The sequence below is a fragment of the Euleptes europaea genome, chromosome 2, assembly GCF_029931775.1.
Source record: "Euleptes europaea isolate rEulEur1 chromosome 2, rEulEur1.hap1, whole genome shotgun sequence".
NCBI classification, from domain to species: domain Eukaryota; kingdom Metazoa; phylum Chordata; class Lepidosauria; order Squamata; family Sphaerodactylidae; genus Euleptes; species Euleptes europaea.
This window is the reverse complement of record NC_079313.1, coordinates 114,995,087-115,016,814: the sequence shown is the minus strand read 5'-3', so window position 1 is coordinate 115,016,814 and position 21,728 is coordinate 114,995,087. Positions and strand designations below refer to the sequence as shown.

The window sequence follows — 21,728 nt, the reverse complement described above, 5'->3', positions numbered from 1 at the left end:
TTGTACAACCTGTCTTCTTTGCACTCATCACAGCAATACTAGGATTTTTGGAATATTTGTGCTAGAATGACCAATAGGTGTTCCCTGCTGTGAACCTAAGAACCTAAGAAAGGCCATGCTGGATCAGACCAAGGCCCATCAAGTCCAGCAGTCTGTTCACACAGTGGCCAACCAGGTGCCTCTAGGAAGCCCACAAACAAGACAACTGCAGCAGCATTATCCTGCCTGTCTTCCAAAGCACCTAATCCTGGAGAGAATAGGTATGTATCATGACTAGTATCCATTTTGACTAGTAGCCATGAATAGCCCTCCATGAACAGGTACACTCCCCTCTTAAAGCCTTCCAAATTGGCAGCCATTACCACATCCTGGGGCAGGGAGTTCCACAATTTAACGATGCGTTGTGTGAAAAAATACTTGTTTTTATCTGTTTTAAATCTCTCACCCTCAATCTCTCACCCTCAAGAATCATAGTTCCTAATACCATCCCGAAAGGAGAGCTACTTGGAAATTCAACATACACACTTACCATCAACACCAACACATCAGGGAACAAAAGCAGGCTTTAGATCTTGGGTGTGTGTGTGTTAAGTACCATCAAGTCGCTTCCGACTCATGGCGACCCTATGAATCAATGTCCTCCAAAATGTCCTATCTTTGACAGCCTTGCTCAGATCTTGCAAATTGAGGGCTGTGGCTTCCTCCACTGAGTCAATCCATCTCATGTTGGGTCTTCCTCTTTGCCTGCTGCCTTCAACTTTTTCCTAGCATTCTTGCCTTTTCCAGTGACTCTTGTCTTCTTATAATGTGACCAAAATAAGATAGCCTCAGTTTAGATCTTGGTAGAGGACTGCAATCACATAAGAAACATGAGGATTGATCCAAACAGAGAAGACAGTAAACAAAGAGCTGCTGGGTGAAGTGATCTGGTTTTGTAATTTCACAGTGATCAATGAGAGTTTAATCAAAAGTCAGAGGTTAACTTTGCAGAACTTTTGTGTATGAGTCTACAATGTGTTATTATTCAGGCAGATTCATAGCAATCAACAAGTCATTCATTGAGAGTTTTATAGAGGGTAAGGGACCTCTTAAGAAAATGATGCTTGATTCATGAGGCATCCAAACATTATGAGCTGGAGAAATTCATATTCTGAACAAGGTAATTAGAAACGTTGGCAACGTCATTACACTTAAGCAGTGATGCACAATCTATTATTAAATTAGGATTGCAACATCCATAGTAGATTCAGGAAACATCAATAACAAGACAGTGTAGACATTCTTGAGCCAACTTTAACTTCTGAGAAAAAATATTTTCTATGGCAATATCTTTCACATATTTATTGGAAGGAAATAGGGGATGTCTCCTTTTCTGTTAGCATGAAGGCAAAGCAAAGATGAACAATGACAGCTACGGAAGCAGCATTACGCAGGTGCGTGGTCGTCAAACAGCCAGCTGAGCTCAGGGTGGGCATGAGCCACAAAATATCATCAGCCACTGCTTGCGTTTAATGGCCATGTGTTAGGCACATGCTTGCACCCACTGCTAAGATTGTACAGTCCCTCTCCTGCTGTCAGCGTGGAGTAGTGGTTAAGAGCGGCAGACTCTAATCTGGAGAACCAGGTTTGATTCCACACTCCTCCACAAGAAGCCTGCTGGGTGACCCTGGGCCAGTCACAGTTCTCTCAGAACTCTTTCAGCCCCATCTACCTCACCAGGTGTCTGTTGTGGGGAAGAGAAGAAGATTGTAAGCCACTTTGAGATGTCGTAAAGGTAGAGCAAGTGATGCCTTCCAGCAGGTGTGAGCCCCTCCTCCTGCTGTTTCCTTCCACCACCCCCACCTCACAAGCAGCAGCGGGTATGAATCAGCCCCGGGTGTCATGATATCCCTAAAACCTCTCCCTGCCCAAGAGCCCTGTGTCTCTTGAAAGCATACAGTGACACATCTGTGAACTTGAAAAGATGCACCTGATCTGTCTGATGCCTTCAGTCTCTTCTCCTGTGTTCTGCTTCTGTACATTGCACAGTTCTCACAGCAAAGCCTCCTGTGCTTTGTCAATGGGTAGCATGTTCTCACCTTGAGGTGAATGGAAATGTTAGCTGGAATGTGGGGGGGGGGAGAGAAAAAAAAGAGAGAAACAACTTGATGCTTGTCCAAACCTACTTGTGTTTATACTGGAGCCTGGGAGTGACATCAGAGCAGGAAAGAGTATAAACACTTGCAGGACTTTACTCGCAGACTTTAAAAACTGCAGACACGCTGCTGTCTCCAAACTGCCTGGGGAGGGATGTGCTGAAGTGTCAGAATGAAACTCCAGCTTCTCTTGATCTCCTTCCTCTGTCTCCTTTCCAAGGTAAGGAAGCTGGGAAATGTTAGCTTAGACAGTCAGGACCCACCCACCCCTTCCTCCACTTGCAAAGCAATTTGTAACCAAGCAAGGCCAGCCTGGCAACGACAATATTTCAAGGATGTCTCCAACGCTAACTTTCTGTAATATGGATGCTTAAGCATAGTATCACATGTTGTGGAAAATGGGTGGTTGAGGGGGCGGGGGAATTGTAAAAAGACAGCTTTTTAAAACCATTGCCCAAAATACACAGTCCTTTAGCACCGGTGGTCCAATATTTTGATGGACCCCTGATTTTGGTGGACCCTTTCTATTTGGTTCTTCTGCATTCACCATGCCAGCATCGCAGGGATGTGCTGATGTTAGCTGAGGATCCTGCATAACAATCAATTAAATAGTTTCTTCTGCACACTTAGTTCTCCCGGTTACAACCTACAAAGGCAGGCAGCCAAGCAGCTGGCATTGTTTTTTGGGATTGCTCAATTGTTGTCCAACTTTCACTCCAGAAGTACAGAGAAGCACATGTACAGCTGATGCCTCCTGCAGGCTTGTGCCGGATGAACAACACAGTTCATTTAAAACTCTCTCTCACACACACATGCACACACATACACACACAAGCCCCGAAAACAATTTTAACACTTGAGTTTTCCTACAGTTTTTGGACGGCTACTTAAATTCCACATTTTGTACATATGGGAAGTGCTAAGATCATTGCTGTTGCATGCTTGCTTGAATTGCTGAGGCCCGTGCCCGGAGAGTCAGTGTTACCTGAGGATACAGCAATCTATAATAAATGAGAGAAAGATGAAATCGATCCAAACATACCAAGTCTTCAGTATATTTGCATGTAATTGGAAGGAGGGAACCTACTAAAATAAATATCTCAACTTTAATGATAATTCCATTCTAATAATTGTGGCACTTTATTCCTGGACAATGACCAGGGTAGGCCAGAGTTTTCTAAACCAAGGTAGGCACCTGTTTGGGCTGGATTGCCCAAATAAACCCTAAACAATGGGTGCTTTCACACATGTTGAATAATGCACTTTCAATCCACTTCCAATGCACTTTGCAGCTGGATTTAAAGTTAGAAATGGCAAAATCCCCTTGCAAAAGATTACTAAAGTGCATTGAAAGTGTATTCAGTATGTGTGAAAAATATCAATATTTACCTGTGAAGATGATCATGTGCTGGCATACAAAAGGGGAAGAAGAGACAAATGTTGTACTTGGCCTGACTGAGAGCAGCATCTCAGGGGCTCACTGCAGACCTGGCTGGCGGCAGTGATGGTTGGTAGGGTTGCCAGGTCCCTCTTCGCCACCGGCGGGAGGTTTTTGGGGCAGAGCCTGAGGAGGGCAGGGTTTGGGGAGGGGAGGGACTTCAATGCCATAGAGTCCGATTGCCAAAGCGGCCATTTTCTCCAGGGGAACTGATTTATATCGGCTGGAAATCAGTTGTAATAGCAGGAGATCTCCAGCTAGTACCTGGAGGTTGGCAACCCTAATGGTTGGGGATGCAATGACAGACATAAGCCATGTCTGTCGCCTTCTCCTGTACTGCCAGCATCTCAGGGACTTATCTTGGTTGCATGGTCAGAGTATCACCTTGGCCATTTATGCAGGGTCGATTCTGGTCCTCGCTCAATGCTGATTTTTTAAATCCGACCTTTAAAATGACTATTCATGGTACCGATGCAAGAGGAGAAAGTCAAACAAATTCCACCACCCCTCCACTTGCCTGCTCCTTCATTCCGCCGCTGGGATTCTGCATTCTTCCTTCAGTGAATGCTTCGATGTGGGAGCTGAGCAAATACAAAAGGTCGTGTTAAAGGGGCTCTTAAGAAATGGGAAGCAGGTATGCGCCAGCTTCGCAGTGACATCTGGAATGACGATTCAGCGTGAAGAAATAAAAAATATATGCGGGGCACTTCAGCCTGTAACGTGCGGCTAATTACCAAGCATGAACTTGTGTGCTGTGTGAAATGGTCTGGAACATAACTGAGCCAAATCCAGCATCTTTCTCCCTTTCTCTTCCCCCTTTATTTCTGCAGGAGAGTTGAGTGTTCCTGCCCCTCCTCCTCCCCCTTTTTAGGCTTTATTTGCCTACCATAGTGATGGGCAGGCAAGAGAACTAGTACAAACACAAACATACAAAAGATTGGCCAGTATCACTTGTGAACGCATCTGTCAGCATAGGTTGACAGATTTCACCTTTGAAAGTCTCCCTCAATAGTCTGAAATGCCATGTTTGATCTTATGACAATGACTGAAGTCATTTTATCCTGACAAAAATTGAAGTTAATGCAAACCCCAAAAAAGCACACCTGAGATTTTTTTAACAATGCATTATTCAACCAGCCCCAGCTGCCACTGCTAGCATTGCTATAAATAGTATTTATAAATATTTATAGTAATAGTTGCAAAGATACTGTGTTCTGTGCAATGCAATAGGCTAGAAACTAGGCCTGATGAAAAAGCCACTGGAACATAACCAAAAATGCCTTTGCCCATTGTAACATTTTGCAGTGTCACTTTTTTTTAATCTAGTGCATTTTAATCCTGCCCTGCTTCCAAGAAGCTCAGGGCAGCATACATGGTTTTCCCTTCCTCATTTTATTCTCACAATAACCATGTGAGGTCGATATTAATTTAGACATTTATACTCCCCTTTTCTCCCAAAGCGGTTTAGAACAGCTTTCTCCCCTCCTCTAGCTTATCGCCACAACAGTCCTGTAAGGTAGCTGAGGCTGAGGACCAAACAAACTGCATGTTCATTGCCGTGGCCTCTGTGCAGTCCCACATAGGGTACTGTGCATGCAGGCCAGCCTGCGCATGCGCAGTACCCCATGTGGGCCTGCACAGAGGACCACTCAATGAACAACAGTTACAGGTAAGTGCAACATTGTTTTTATGTTTTCCACAGGGTTGACGTGGGTACCTGCAACCCAATGCCAGCTGCAGGTTTCCCATGAGAACTCTGTTTAGAAACAGGGGCACAATTCTGATTGGGTTCGTGGTGTGGGGGAAGGAGGGACTCCTGCTGTCTTTCCTGATCCAAAATGGTGCTGGGGGCATTATCAGTCCCATCAGGGGGGGCTGCACACATGCTCTTTATGAACATATGAAGCTGCCTTATACTGAATCAGACCCTTGGTCCATCAAAGTCAGTATTGTCTACTCAGACCGGCAGTGGCTCTCCAGGGTCTCAGGCAGAGGTCTTTCACATCACCTACTTGCCTAGTCCCTTTAACTGGAGATGCTGGGGATTGAACTTGGGAACTTCTGCATGCCAAGCAGAGGCTCTACCACTGAGCCACAGCCCCTCCTCCAGAATCAGGCTCCTGCAGTGTTTCTAAATAGACTTCCCATGAGCAGCTTGCAGCTGGCATCCTGCTCTAAGTCCCTGAGGCAACCAAGTGGCAGATGTGACATGTAGTTTGGCCCTGAGAGAAAGAGAGTGGCTGGCCCAAGATTACCCAGCCAAGCTTCCATGGCAGACTGGGGGAGCAAACCTGTCTCTCCCAGTACCTAGACCGACACTCTAACCCCTACACCATACCAGCTCTCCTTTCAATGTATTTTATGACATCATCTCATCATTCATTATGTAATGTAATTTAAAAAAAAACATTATTAACATAGCTATTGAATTTTGCATACAAAATAGTTTCAGGGGGTAACTGTGTTGGTCTGCAGTAAAAGAGCAAGATCTGAGTCCAGCAGCACCTTAAAGACCAACGAGATTTCTAGGGTTTGAGCTTTCGAGACTCAAAGCTCCCTTCATCAGATATCTGGGGCATATACCCTGAAAATGTTGTTGGTCTTTAAGGTGCTACCGGACCTAAATCTTGCTCTGCAAACAAAATGTATCCCACTGAGCAAAATCTCTGTGTCTGGATTTGCACTGTGAGCCTCCATTACCGTACCTTGATGTGAGCAAATATTTGATCTACCTCTGGGGATATATATTCCTGCCATCCATATAATGCATACGCTAGGGAACTGCATAAGCTGTTTATCTAGTACTCCTTGCCTGGAATTTAAAGTAAAAAATGGAAAGGTTTTTGCTTTTAGCTCTGCCTTTGCTTTTAGGTGTGCTTAAGCAACTGTCCATTCCCTGTTATGATAGTTTAATTGCTCAACATTCTAGAGCCAGTAAATATTGAGAATGAAAAGTGTTTTTGGCTCTGTAAATCAAAGTTGATTTTTTTTTTGTAGTATAGAGATGATCTTTACCTATACATTTCTTCTCTTATCCTTGTTAGCAAAAGTTCAAATCCTGACAAGTGCTGGATGGCCCTTGCGAATGTTCCAACTTCCATATTTACCAGGGACAGTCCTTTTTGCTGGCACCTGTCCTTGCTACAATATTGTTCCTATTATTTAATTGTGAACATACCAAAATTGGGTTCATGTGAGATGCTGGAGTTTTTCAGGGTTCAGCTCTCTCTCAACCCTCTGGAATAATAAATCTCTGAATGGGGGTGGGAGATGGGGAATGTGTGTGTGTGTGTGTGTGTGTGTGTGTGTGTGTGTTAAGTGCCGTCAAGTCGCTTCCAACTCATGGCGACCCTATGAATGAAAGTCCTCCAAAATGTCCTATCTTTGACAGCCTTGCTCAGATCGTGCAAACTGAAAGCTGTGGCTTCCTTTATTGAGTCAATCCATCTCTTGTTGAGTCTTCCTCTTTTCCTGCTGCCCTCAACTTTTCCTATGGGGAATACATGTTGTTTATAAAACACATGCATACAAATAAATACACGTGAACCCTACTGTACCATGCAATGCCCAGACTGCCATTTGAATATATTGCTGATACAATGGAACATAGGTAGCACATAGAATGGGTACATGATGAAGCCACTTTGCTGGAGCTAAGTAGATTGATTAGGTCAGTCTGGCTGGGACACCACATGGAAACTGATGTCACCTTCCACTCCAGAGGATATTTTGACTACTATAGGACAAGTATCTATATATCTTACTCTGAACTATTAATCTATATGTATCGTGTTTTAAATGTGTGAGTTATTTTTATGCCTGTCAGCTGCTCTGAGTCCGGCCTTGGCCAGGATATAGAGCGGTATACAAGACTAATAATAAATAAATAAAATAAACTTGCCCAAAAAGTCCAGATCAAAATATCTCCACAATGGGGCCAAGTATGGAAGGGGGAAATGTTTCTATAAATCTTGGGGAAATCCCAGGCTTGCAGAAAAAGCTTTGTTTTATTTTATTTTTTAAATGAAGGGATAAAATAAAACGTTTTTAAATGCTGAGATTTCACAAGATTAGCTCACAAGAACTCGCATTTTGGGTTGCCTAGGCAACATTGGCAACAGCAGTTGCCTAGGTAATACGGAATGGCTGCTGCAGAGGTAAACTGGACAGGCAAGAAGGAATGGGCTGGTAAGAAAAGCAACAGGGAAGATGGTGGAGGAAAGAAGCAAAGCAAGAGTGGAGAAAGAAAGTGAAGAAAAATGCAGCAGGGGATGGGAGCTGGAGGGAAAGAAAGAAGGACTGGAGGGAAAGTGACAGATGAAAGGGGAATTGAGAAAGGGGAGAGGGAAGGAAGGGAATACGGAAAGGGGAGAAGTTGTAGGGGCTATGAGGGGGAGTGAAGGCTGAGATAGCAATAGTGTGGGGAGGGGGGCCTCTGGAGGGAATCATATTCCACACCCTCAAGTTCTCACAGTGCCCCCACTCATGTTTTTTAAAAATTTCTAGAGCTAAAATGATATACATAACTTTGGTTCGATTTGGCTCTGTTGACAAGGTTTTGATAAGTCACTGCACACAGCAGGCAGGGTGGAACCATCAGCAATGAGATGACAGTGGAATGTGGGTGGGCTTCCGGAAGTGATAATTCCTATGAAACTTGAGGAATTACAAACATTCCCTTATTTCATCTGTGAAATCTTAAGAGTACAATCTTGACTTCAGTGGGTTATATGGGAATTTAACTACCTGGCATGCTCACCATTTAAGATTGACGTCCCAAGCCCAGATCTATGTGTTCCACCATTTGCAGGGAGGTGGGTGGAAATCAGAAACATGGCATTTTCAGTAGAGGCACTTCAACTGTGAAATGCCCTCCAACCAGAGAGGTTCTCCTGGTACCTTACCTGTTATCCTGTTCGTGTCAGGTGAAGACAATTTAAAAAATAATTAGTTTTTTCATACGAGCATAGTATAGTACAATGCATCATAGAACACACAACGGTACAGCCTAAATCTCAATGGGTCAGGCAGATTATAAACAAAATATATATCATATCTTGTTAAACAATTCAAAAAAGGTCATAAACACCAATATCCAAGCAACTATAACATCACAGCTAAACTGAACCCATTTTGTCTACCAAACTTTAAGGTACCATCCATACCTAGTTTTTTTTAACATTATTTATATATTTACATCATTTATAGTCCACCTTTCTCACTTGGACTCAAGGCGGATTACACAGAGTGAGTCAATACAATCAACAGGATGGGCCATTCAATAAATAATGCAACAGGATTAGGGATGTAGAACCAAACAGAACCAAAGCAAAGCATAAGTCTTAACATGACTTATCAAATATGCAAAATTCTATAGCAGGATCTTAGTTTCAATAAGCTAAACGTAGTATAGACCACAGTCCCTAATAATCTTTTCCAAGTAACCATATGAATCATTCAGTACAGGGTAACTCTATTGCTTGCATTTAAACCTAAGTTTACTTATACAAGATTATTTTCTTTTCCCAGTCATCTGCTACTTCACAATCAATCCTTCCATTACGCTGTCCTACAGTTGAAAAGATCAAATTGAATACCTAGCTGTCTATTTCAAACATTGGAAAAGGGCTTCCAAGAATGAGAGAAGTAAGCATGTTTAACCTCCCCTCATCTATCAACTCAGTCAATTTAGATAATTTAGCCAATTCCCATACTTCATTTTTCCAAGCGTTAACATTTAAACTTATTGCCTTTTCCTTATTTTTAGCAAACAGCATTTTGGCAGCCATCAATACATCAAGAGCCATATGTTACAGGTGCATGTCTAGGCAAAATTCCCAATAATAAATGTTTAGGACTATTTACTAGAGTTATTCTTTTCTTTTTTTCCCAGTTTTGCCATCAAGTCGCAGCTGACTTGTGGCAACCCTGAAGTGTTTTCAAGGCAAGAGACGTTCAGGGGTGATTTGCCATTGCCTGCCTCCACGTCATGATCCTGGTATTCCTTGGAGGTTTCCCATCCAAATATTAGCCATGGTCCTAGTCACATGAACACATAAAGCTGCCTTATACTGAATCAGACCCTTGGTCCATCAAAGTCAGTATTGTTTACTCAGACCGGCAGCGGCTCTCCAGGGTCTCAGGTAGAGGTCTTTCACGTCGCCTACTTGCCTAGTCCCTTTAACTGGAGATGCCGGGCATTGAACCTGGGACTTTCTGCATCCCAAGCACATGCTCTACCACTGAGCCACAGCCCCTCCCCAGTCTGACCACTGTACCTTGCGGCTCTCAGGGTTCTTCCTATAATTCATTTAATTTCTCTATGTCTCTCCGAAACTTTGAAACTACCAGACATTTATAAAACATATGTTTATCATTCACATCTTGTGGTCTGCATTTCCAACAGAATACTTTGTTCATGTGTAAAATATGATTTAATTTCTGAGGGGATCAAATGCAATTTTATTTACCGTACCTGTCTTTCTTAGTGAGTTTTTAAAACATGCCCCTTGCCGAGCTTTTAGGATAAGAGATTTCATTTTCTAATATCTTGCAGTTTGTTCCCTGATGTTTTTATGCTACTGCTGATTGCTTTACTAATGTTTTCCAATTTTTATTCTACTGCATTATTGATATCAATTGTATTGTAAGCTGCTTCATGTGTAATACATTGAGAGGAGGTGAATAAGGAGAAGGGCCAGTCCCTCAAGGGACAATTACTGCAAATATAATTTAGCTCTCTGTGTTTTTTTCCCCAGTGGGGAGAAAACATTGTTCTCCTCTCCTCCATTTTATCCTCACAACTGCCCCATCAGGGAGGTTAGGCCAGTTTAGACAGTGACTGGCCCAAAGTCCCTCAGTGAGTTTCCATGGTAGGGTGGAGATTCCAAGCCTGGGTCTTCCAGATTCTAATGTAGGGTTGCCAGGTCCCTCTTTGCCACCGGTGGGAGGTTTTTTGGGCGGTGCCTGAGGAATCATAGAATCATAGAGTTGGAGGGGAACACCAGGGTCATCTAGTCCAACCCCCTGCACAATGCAGGAAATTCACAACTACCTCCCCCACATACATCCAGTGACCCCTACTCCATGCCCAGAAGATGTCCAAGATGCCCAGGGGGTTTGGGGAGGGGAACTACTTCAATGCCATGGAGTCCAATTGCCAAAGCGGCCATTTTCTCCAGGTGAATTGATCTCTATCGGCTGGAGATCAGTTGTAATAGCAGGAGATCTCCAGCTAGTACCTGGAGGTTGGGGGGAGAAAAATGGCACCTCTGTACTCGTACCAAAAGGTTTTCCTTTGTATTTGATTAAGACTCTGTTCTAGTTTACTAGCTGCACTATGTGATGTACTTTACTGACGTCTGATTGTAATTGCTTATACTTACCCTGTGTGGGAAGGAATGATGAATATGTAACAGCACTTTTGTATTGTAAGTATATTGTATTGACTCATTTTTTAATAGTCATAATCTTTATATATTTATATACTGATGGTAATATATTAATTTTTAGAAGGACTGAAGAAAGATTTCCACTGCTGTGGATCTGAAACGGCCGTATCCATCGATGATTGTGGCTCTATATGAACTTTACACAAGGATTACAATATTAGCATTCATTTGGTACTCAGTTGAGACCTTTGGAACTTCCTCTATATATGTTTGGTACTCAGTTGAGACCTTTGGAAATTTCTCTACATTTTTTGTGTGAACTGTACATATTGTATATAATTGTGTTGTGTATATGTCACGTATATGGTCTATGTTTCACCTCAGTAGCTTATAAATATTTGCACTTTGTGTATATACAGTACCTGGAGGTTGGCACCCTATCCTAATCTGACACTCAAACCACTATCAGGCTCTTGCAATTCTACTGTCCATTTCACAGGGGGATTGTATAGGCAAATGCTATGTTGGGGCGTGCCCTAAATGTGCACCTAAGAACACATGATGGCACTTCTTCCTATCCCAGGCATTTCTTTGTCTCTCTCGTGCAGATCTGTGCTCAGCTCTGCCAGACTCCATGCTATTGCCCTTGGCTCCCTCCCCGTTGCCCGCCAGGCTCCCCCTTGGTTCTGGATGGATGCGGGTGCTGTAATATATGTGCTCGCAGGCTGGGAGAGCCCTGCGACTACCTTCGCGTGTGTGATCAGAGCCAGGGTCTTGTCTGTGATTCCAGCACCGCTCCTGCAGGGAGAGGAGGAGGCACCTGCAATTGTGAGTTATGGACCGTCGGGGTATCGCTGGCCGGTAAACCAGCCCTCTTCCTTGGCCTTCTCCTGTTTTTGCATGTTTGGAAGTTCTGAGCTTCAAATCTAAAGTTGGGCCAGGCTGTAGATTTCACACATTCCCACCATTTGGTGGGTATCATCACTAGAAAGGAATAACGCTTTCACGGTCGCATAAATCTAACTTTGTAATTACTGTTCAGGAATTGGGTACATACTACGGGCTTCGTTTTACGTCATCATGCAGTCTTCTCTATTCTCTGCTCTGGAACTCCCATGGTAGCTGGCAGAGATGCAAACAAAACTCTGCAAATATGCCCTGATTTCCTGTCCTACTTGGAAAGTTCAGGTCAGCTGACAGGGATGTGAGCTAAGCAAATATTAGCCCCTCGCAAAATAACAAGACTTAACTAAGAACAAAATCACTTCTCTCAGGAAGATGCAGAACTGTCATCAGCTCCTGGGACTATTACCCTTTTAAGAATACTGCCATCTGAGGAGTCTTAAACTAGCTTAAGCACTTAAGGCATCAAACAAACCAGTAAAATTGCAAGGAAGACTATTTTGCCATACAGGAAAATAATGCTAATACAATTCTCAAAATAGTACCCTTCAAGATTTGAGGCAAGTGAAGACCAAACTGTGATGTAGAGGATATCCGCATGTATTTATACAGGTATGGTTGCGAGGTCTCTCACCACAGCAGACGATCTTCCACTGGCAACTGTATATTTGTTTAATATAGCTCACGCAGAGGCAAGCAATGGAAAACCACCTCTGAATATCTCTTGCCTTGAAAATCCTACGGGATCGCCATAAGTCAGCTGTGACTTGACAGCACACACATACAACTTACATTTATTGAAGTAGATTCTGTTCACATTCAAGTTCCAGTTGACAGAAAGATAGAAACCTAATCTAAAGAGAACATTTCCCTAATACAAGTGGCCAGCTATTCCGGTGTCACACGAATGCAAGTATGGGATATTTGTTTCTACAGGAGAGACCTGCAGAAATGTCTGTCTTCGTCAAAGTCCATGTGGAAAGAGAAAAGAAACAATGGCTACTGAGAAAGAAGGAGGAGGGGTCAGAGGGCAGCTCCCAGGTTCAGACAAAGAGAGGAACATCCCATTCAAGAGATAACACATATGCTTAGAGTGGTTTAGCACCCTCCAATGTCCAGGCATGCTGAGTTAGTCACTCCAACAGTGGATACTTCACCCACAGTCACTAAGAGGCAGGGCAGATATAACCTCCACCTTCAAAACGGTAGGGCAAAGCTCTGCTCTCCTTCTCCTATTTACTGGTCCTTTAAAGGGCTTCCCTCCCCCCCTTTCCAAGCTCAGCTCATCTGGGAAAGGGGAAGTGGGGCTTCCAAGGTGCAGGGGCACACATCTGCATTTTCTGGAGGAAAAGTGGGAGGGGCAGCATATGGGGATACCATTCCACCGGATCCCATACCACCTGTCACTGCCCCTATGGTGGGGATGCATTTTTGCACCCCCATTTAGATGCAGCTAAAATTGGAAGGCTTTCTTTTGTACATCATGTATAATTATAGTGTCTTTTAATGTTCAGCACTTTCAGTTTTCAGTATGGGTTACAAAATTGTAGGTAGTTTAAAACCAACAACCACAGTATACTTGTTGCTGTTTTTTATTGTCACTCCCTCTCTCCCTCTCCTCCAATATGCATTTTTGAAACTGATGCTTTTTGTCCAGATGCACAATTTAACCTTCACAAAAAATACGTATATCCACAATGTTCCTTCCCTGTGCATTATGAGTTTTTAAAGTTTTTGTTGTGGTGGTTTTCAAGTTTCAACCCTAATTTCAAACCCGGCAGTTTGTTTTACTGAGGAAGAATTCATTGGAGAAATGTTCCTTTCCTAAAAAGGCAGCACAGATCGCAGCGTTAATAAAATGTGGCGGTGTCAGATTCCCCCGCTGATACTAAAGGATGGCTCTGCCCTAGTTCCTAATGCCATGGTGTGAGTCGTTCTATGATCTCTGCTTTGTCTGAATGTCGTCGACTGCAGATGAGGAGGGGGACGACAGCTGCGAAGTGAACGGCAAGATCTATCAGGACGGTGAAGCATTCCAGCCAAACTGTAAACTACGGTGCCAGTGTTCAGGGGGAGGTGTGACCTGCATCCCCCTCTGCAGTGAGGATGTCCGCCTCCCCACTCCAGACTGCCCCCATCCAAGGCGTGTGGAAGTCCCGGGGAAGTGCTGTCCGGAATGGGTTTGTGACAGACAAGAGAGACAGGTCTTTCAGGATGCCATGGCAGGTAAAACTCACAGGGCCCGATCCGCATTTGTGGCAGGACTTCTGCAGTCTAAGCAAAACAGCCTAAGCAAAATGTCACATATGTATGGCAGAACTTCAGAATTCAAGCCCTAGTGCCGCATTTCCTTTTGAAATCTGAAAGACCTTTATACAGTCATTCTATTTACAACATAAATTTTTACAAACATTCACAAAAGCCAGAAAATCTCCCCGGTAATTCCATCAGAGGCTTCGAGTAGCCATCCTCAAACTAGCCATACTTGGGTACATGTGCAGAATGTGATATGACAGAACAAGAATGTATTCAGAAATTGAACTGTATCAATCAAGGCCTAAATGAGGATTAAGGGTTCTTCTCTCTATGAGTAGGATTGCCATCTGGCTTGGAGGAAAATGTCTTGTCCTGTGAATAGAGGCGTAATATATGGAAATGGGCAGTTGAAGCTTTTCATAGCAGGGAGGTATATAAATAGGGTTTCCAGATCTGGGTGGGGAAATACCTGGAGATTTGGGAGGGGTGGAGCCTTTGGAGGGTGGGGTGTGAGAAGCAGGGTACAGTGCCATTCTGTCCACCCTCTAAAGCGGCCATTTTGTCCAGGGGAACTGATCTCTGTCGTCTGGAGATCAACTGTAATAGTGGGAGATAGGGTTGCCAACCTCCAGGTGGTCTGGAGAGAATGAAGGCTCAGTGCTGTATAGATGATGGAAAAGATCCAAACAGCACTACAAGGTAATATAAACACAAGATAAATTTATAAAGGTGCAGGTAAGTGCAAGGAGTGAACATATGTACAAAAATTAAGGGAAACACAATCAGGTTTTTTTTTAAACAATTAGCATAAATAGTCCAGCAAGATATGCAATATGACAAAAGAAATTGTCCAATGGATCACATAAAAACAATATAGCTGTCCATGAAAGACTTTCCTGTACTTCTCGGTACCAGCTAACAAATAATTGGACAATTTCTTTTGTCATATTGCATATCTTGCTGGACTATTTATGCTAATTGTTTTAAAAAAAACCTGATTGTGTTTCCCTTAATTTTTGTACATATGTTCACTCCTTGCACTTACCTGCACCTTTATAAATTTATCTTGTGTTTATATTACCTTGTAGTGCTGTTTGGATCTTTTCCAACCTCCAGGTGGTGGCTGGAGATCTCCTGCTATTACAACTGATCTCCAGCTGATAGAGATCAGTTCACCTGGATAAAATGGCCGCTTTGGCAATTGGACTCTATGGCCACTTTGGCAATTGGATTCCCCTCCCCAAACCCCTTCCTCCTCAGGCTCCGTCCCAAAAACCTCCTGCTGGTTGCGAAGAGGGACCTGGCAACCCTAGCGGGAGATCTCCAGGCCTGACCTGGATGTTGGCAACCCTGTATATAAAACATCACCTCACCTGGTAAATAACATCCCAGTAAGCCACTTTCCTTATTTCTCTCCTCACTCAGCACAAAGGCTACCTGGGGCAGCGTCGGTAGCTTTCCCCTTTCCATGTCAAGAGTGGAGTTCAGCGTGGTCGGCCTGCTCTACAACCTGTAACGTGGGGATTTCAACACGAGTGTCTAACCAGAATGTGTACTGCAGGCTTGAGACTCAGAGACGCTTGTGCTTCCTCAGACCTTGCTTCGGTCTTGTGAGAACTGCCAGCATGGTAAGTGACAGGCCTTGATTTAAAGCTAACCACTGATTTTCAGAGAAGATGGGAAGGCTCGCCTTGCCACCTGGAAGCCCAAGGTGCAACAAAGAAGAGACTCCACACCTGCAGCAATGAAGACAAGGAGCAGTGAGAAACAGGCAGGTTATCCCGGGGCAGCAGCAAGAGTTGGCCATGGCGAGGGTGGAAGTCCAAGTAGAAATAAAGTATGGGTGTGAATGGGCAGAACACTTGGAAGGCCCACTGTAAGCCCAAATGGAGGTGTGTGTATGTATATGTGTTATTGGTACCTATGAGAACTATGTGTGTATAGGGTGCCCTGATGGGAGTTGGCATTGTACCATGGGGCAGCTGATCTGTGGTTAGCCATGCGCTACAATTAGGGTTGCCAGCTCCTGATTGGGAAATACCTGGAGATTTTGGGGGGCAGAGCCTGAGGAGGGCAGAGTTTGGAGAGGGGAGGGACTTCAATGCCATAGAGTCCAATTGCCAAAGCAGCCATTTTCTCTAGAGGATTTGAACTATATTGGCTGATGAACAGTTGTAATGGCAGGAGATCTCCAGCTAGCACCTGGAGATTGGCAACCCTAACTACAATCCCCACCCTCTTCTACTGCAATACCATCACTCAGCTTATCCTGTGTAGATATGATCTCCATTTCCTGCTCCCATTTTGATGCACCTAGAGGAGTTTCATTTACTGACTTGCAATATTAATACATCCCGCTCATCAGCATAGCGCCCGAGACAGCTTCCAAATATTTTAAAAAACATTAAACTCTCAAAGTTTATGACAAAAATCACATCAACACTTGGGGCAGGGAGAGGAGAATAAAATCATAGGCCAGAATAAAACAACAGTGATTTTTTTAAAAGTAAAAAAAAAAGATAACTTTTGTTGCTTTACAAAAAAGAAGACAGTGACATAAAGTTCAGTAGGAGAGAAACAAAAAACACAAAATGATTGATTCAGGGTCTAGGAATACAAAGCTTCCTGGCTGGTGCCTCAACAAGCTCAGCACCAGGTGAATCTCAGCTGAGGCATCCCAATAGAAAAGGCCCTGGCTTGGATCCAATGAGCATTCACAAATGGAGCTCAAAATGCCTCCCAACTCTTCTCCTGGGGATAAGGTTGCCATTTCTGGGTTGGCAAATCCCTGGAGATTTGGGAAGGGCAGGATTTGAGGAGGAGAGGGACCTCAGTGGGATATAATCCCATAGAGTTTACCGTCCAGTGCAGCCATTTTCTCTAGGGGAAATTATCTCTGTTCATCTAGAGATTAGTTGTAATTCTTGGAGATCCCCAGGTCCCACCTGGATATTTGCAACCCTGCCTGGGGGATACCCCCCATGCGACATTTCAGGGGGCATTTAGAGCTGCTATGGAAGGGAGGAGGTGGGAAAGTTGCATTCTGCAGGTAGAAACTGTTCCATCTGAAGAAATGCTTTGTTGGATCCAAACCCCAGTCTCTCATGCTCACACAGAGACCTGTCAGGGTAGGGACACTGAGCAAGACATCCTGAGTTGATTCTTAGCTGACATACGGATTCCTATGGGAGCAGGCTGTCCTTCGGTCCCCTGGTCTCAAGTGGTTTAAGTCTTTACAGGTAATAATCAGCACTTGGAATGAGGGCTGGAAGCAAATTGGCAACTATCTTGTAAGACTGGTGAGATACATTCTCCATTACTCATACCCACCAGCATTCTAGTTGCCTTGTTCAGTACTGGTCTTCAAAGGCTGCCACACCTATAGAGTGGAGAGAATATGCAGAATTGAGGAAGCTGAAGTAGACGTTACAGAGGGAGAAATGTGACACACTACTGCCATTTTCAGAGGTATCCATGGGTTCTGTAATGTCATTCTGCCCTCAGGATCTACAGAACTTGACTGAAAGAAGGGGAATATTTCCCCCCACCCCACACACAAATGCAAACTTTGAGGCACTTCTTAGCCTCCTTTCTCACTAAATTCTTTATGTACCGCTGTATTTGTGTGTCGAAGGCCTGATATTGAGAGTGACATTTTCCCTTAGGCAGGCAGAAATTGTTTCAGCAAAATCAATACTTTCAATTTAAGTGCCAAGATCTATAAGCAGCTGAATCCTAGAATAGCAATGGACCACCCATGACCCAAAATACAATAGCTTGATTTATTGGCACCACTAGAACCAAATGAGCCACCTGACCAGTTTTAAATGGGTCTGCTTTGAGGACAGATCCTTTGCTGCCTGACTGAGGAGGTTCTAGTCCTGCCTGTGTAGCTTCCCAAATGAGGACAAGTTCCCTTCAGGAAAGAAACATGAAGTATAAAGTGGTGTAAGACTATTTTCCAGCTTCAGTATACATAATAGGAAACCCAGATTTTAGCGAGCATTCATTTGTGAGTACTGAATTAGAAAATATGCATCTAGCCCTATTGACTCAAAATGGAAACCTCACATATTGGGAGGATTGCAGACAGTGAGCAGTCTCATTATGCAAGGCTGTTGGAGTGCCATAATTGTAAGTACTGAACAGGGCTAGAATATGTCAAAAATATTGACATGCTTCAATTCTGTCCACCAAATGAATATTGTGTTACCCTAAGCACTTAAGTTGGGGGGAATTAGCTGGAGACGGAGACCAAGAGGGGGTAACTGGGATCTATAACCTATTTATACCAGGATCATCCCAGGTGAGAACTCTTAAATGAGCAGGTGATTGTATAATTGAAATGGGTTTTTATTAAATAATTACAAAAGTAAAGTAGTATATTTTAAGAAATGAACATACACCCGCAAAACATACGAGAGCTGACTAAGAGAAAAGGGAGGAAGTTCAATAGGGCTTCAGGGAAGGGTGATAGTTACCAGTCTTGAAGGGATGTCCAGGGAAAGCAGCGCCGAGGTGGAAAACGGCCAGTGTTTCCAGGAGCAAAAGGATGAGCCCACATGCAAGTGGGGTTGAGTGCACGGATCCAGGACACACACAATGAATGGCCAAAGGACCAATATTTATACCCCAAAATGGGTCCTGAGGCGGTATGAGGTAAACTGGCAAGGAAGCCAGAGACAAAGAATTGATTGCTGTTCCAGGGTTCTGCCAAAAGGAGGCTTGATGGGTCATCAGGACCTAAGAGTGTGCCTGGGCTTCTCTATTGAATACCAGTTGCTGGGATGGGTGCAGATAGGGTAAGTGATGGTCTGCTTGCAGGGCTGATTAAATCACCTTAAGGTGACACAATGGGGATTAGCTAGACCCATTGTCCATCCAGACACACCTTAAGGACCAGGAGAAAGGTTCGGCTGCCAACCCCCTTCCTGCCCAAGCTTGACAAACAAGATAGATCCCAAAACGCTCTGAGGGGTATCCATTTTGTGGGGAGTAGTGGCTTGCTTTTATGCCAGTCTTTGGCCCCTGTGCCTCCAAAGCACTCCTTAGCGGGAGGAGGGGTCCGGCTGCTTACTGTTGGAAACAAATAGGTTGAATGGACCACTTGATCAGGACAGAAAGGGAATGGCAGGAAGCCAAAAGCAAGAGAAGAACAGAGGCACGTGGTGTATGACCCCCTGTAGAGACGTTACAGGAAATAATAGACCACAGATAAATTTCAGAATTCCTGCTTTTTGACATTTTCTGTGTCCTTGTCAAATGAAAAGAAAATCTACGCTGACCAAAATATAAGTGGCTATCCTCTACTTTCTATATTGCACTTTGAACATCATAACACATTGTAGACAAGAAAATTGTTTGTTTGTTTAGATATGTGTTCATATTGCCCTTTGAGAGGCGGAATTAAAGTCAAGAAGGGAAGCGAAAATGGCTGGGGAAGAGGGCAGGATAAAAATCCAGTAAACAAATAAAGAAATAAAATCAACTGCTGTTCAGTTTCATATTTCAGTAGAACTAGTAAGCAAATACCTACCACTTATCCCTTTCTCCTATCCCTCTGAATTTTTTAAAAACATTGAAATCATCCTCTTTAAGCATCGTTCCTTTCCATAGGGGAAAAGATATATGGGAACCACATATTATTTTCTTCTTTAGGGATAAAAGAAACTTAGGAGGGTCAATTGTGAGTGAACAAATGAAAGAGGGAAAGGGGCTTAAACAGCCTCTTTCCTTCTTGAGGTTCCCAACCTTGAGGTTCCCATTAACCTGAGATTCCTTTTGAATTATTTAAAAAGAAGTTGGGAGACTGTTGACACATCTGGCTAATGGTTAATGTGGTCCCAAATCTCTTATTCCATTGTGTGTTCTCAGAAGTTGGGGAGAAAGCTCTAATTCATCTAATTATTAGACAGATGAATTAGAGCTTTCTCTAATACGTGTTTATCCCAAGGAGATCAGGATGGCTTCCTCCATTTTCTCTTCACAACAATCCTGTGAGGTAGGCTCGGCTGAGAGAAAGTGACTGGCTCAAGGTTACCCAGTAAACTTCATGGCAGATTGGAAATTTGAATGTGGATCTCCCAGTTCTTAGTGTGATTCTCTAACCACTACACTGTATGTTCTCTCTCTGTCTCTCTCTTTCTGCAGAGAGGAAGAGGAAACCAGTTGTAAACTGATGCACTCCATTCAGAAGTTGATATATTGGCCTTATCCCAGCAGCTGGATTGGCACAAACCCAAGTTGCTCTTGTTTCTGTGGTGATGGGAGCATTGCCTAGGAACAGAGAGAAGAAATGACTGGCCTTCACTGGAAAGGAGCAAGAAGACTAAAGACCAACCCCTCATAATGGCCGACATGTGTCTTCCTCCCCTCGATTCCACTGCAATTACACTAGACAATGTAATCTTTCAGTGAGGAAAGCCAGGGCATAGGTTTTATACTGTACCATGCTGATGTGTTTATTACCAGCTTGTGGCTACTATTGTAAATCAACCCATTGGGAAGGGGGAGAGCAAGACATGATGCTTTGCAGCTGCCATAATTCAAGAAAACATGTCCTGTTATTCTCTCTGTGTTATCTCTTCACTGAAGAACAATTCTGGTGAGCTTGCAGGTGAAGGAGTTGCCGTCCCCCACCCAATAGGTTGTTTCTTAGAAATAAATAAACAAATGCAATCACAAAGTGCCTGAGGATGGGTGACCAGTGTTTCATTCAAGGGATCCAACCCAAATATTTCACATTTGTTGACAAATCTTAATTGCATATCAATGGAGTAGACATTTCAGTATGAATATAGTCATGCTAGAGGGAGTCAGCTTTTCCACCTTCCTCCCTTGCTACAGCCTTCTCCCCCCACCTCCCAACTGTGCTTCTTCAGGGACAGTGGGTGGTTGGTGGGGAAATTGGGAATCTGCAGAAAAATCAGCAAAAATCTCCCTCCTCTTCTCCACTGACCAAAAAGCAGTTCTGTCAGAGGAACTGTGGCACCAAGGGAACAGCATCATAGGATCAAAGGTGTTACCCATGATACAAGAAGAATAAGGGGAAAGAGAAAGCACGCAGGACGTCTCTTCATAACGAAATTGTCCTTAAGCGAATGTAACCTGACAAAGTGAGATGAGGCTTTAATCACTTTGTGGTCGTTCAGAGGATTTTGTGGGTCTTGTCTCTCAGTTCATGCAAATGAAACCGGTGACGAGTACCTGAATAAATGCACGGTTTCAATCACACATTCAGCTGTAAATGCGTTGACAGGAAAACGAGAATGACTTGAGGCGCATACAAAGGTCAAGTGTGCACCGTACATGGGTGGTGCATTCGTTGTAACTTCTGAACAGGGCTAGTGTCACAGAGAAAGGAGTGATTTTTGAAGCATAGGTCGCAGAAGTTAATAAGTAAACCATCTTTGGTTCTTGTAGGTTATCCGGGCTGTGTAACCGTGGTCTTGGAATTTTCTTTCCTGACGTTTCGCCAGCAACTGTGGCAGGCATCTTCAGAGTAGTAACACTGAAGGACAGTGTCTTGACACTGAGAGACACTGTCCTTCAGTGTTACTACTCTGAAGATGCCTGCCACAGTTGCTGGCGAAACGTCAGGAAAGA

At 43.7% G+C, this 21,728-nt stretch overlaps 1 protein-coding gene across 1 annotated transcript; it reads left to right on the top strand.

The window, feature by feature from the left end:
- The first annotated feature begins 2,255 nt into the window (after window positions 1–2,255).
- Window positions 2,256–20,747, top strand: CCN5 (cellular communication network factor 5). Its single transcript, XM_056845269.1, has 5 exons — window positions 2,256–2,355; window positions 11,573–11,792; window positions 13,842–14,093; window positions 15,549–15,751; window positions 20,274–20,747. Exons 1-5 carry the CDS (start codon window positions 2,308–2,310, stop codon window positions 20,295–20,297), a joined length of 747 nt encoding a protein of 248 aa, XP_056701247.1. The 5' UTR covers window positions 2,256–2,307; the 3' UTR covers window positions 20,298–20,747.
- Window positions 20,748–21,728: the final 981 nt, after the last annotated feature.

Bases quoted from the DNA above. Each gene is read 5' to 3' on its own strand.
- CCN5 (XM_056845269.1), top strand. From the start codon at position 2,308: ATGAAACTCCAGCTTCTCTTGATCTCCTTCCTCTGTCTCCTTTCCAAG. The intron at 11,793-13,841 runs GTGAGTTATGGA...CGTCGACTGCAG, and splicing joins AGGAGGAGGCACCTGCAATT to ATGAGGAGGGGGACGACAGC. The intron at 15,752-20,273 runs GTAAGTGACAGG...CTCTTTCTGCAG, and splicing joins TTGTGAGAACTGCCAGCATG to AGAGGAAGAGGAAACCAGTT.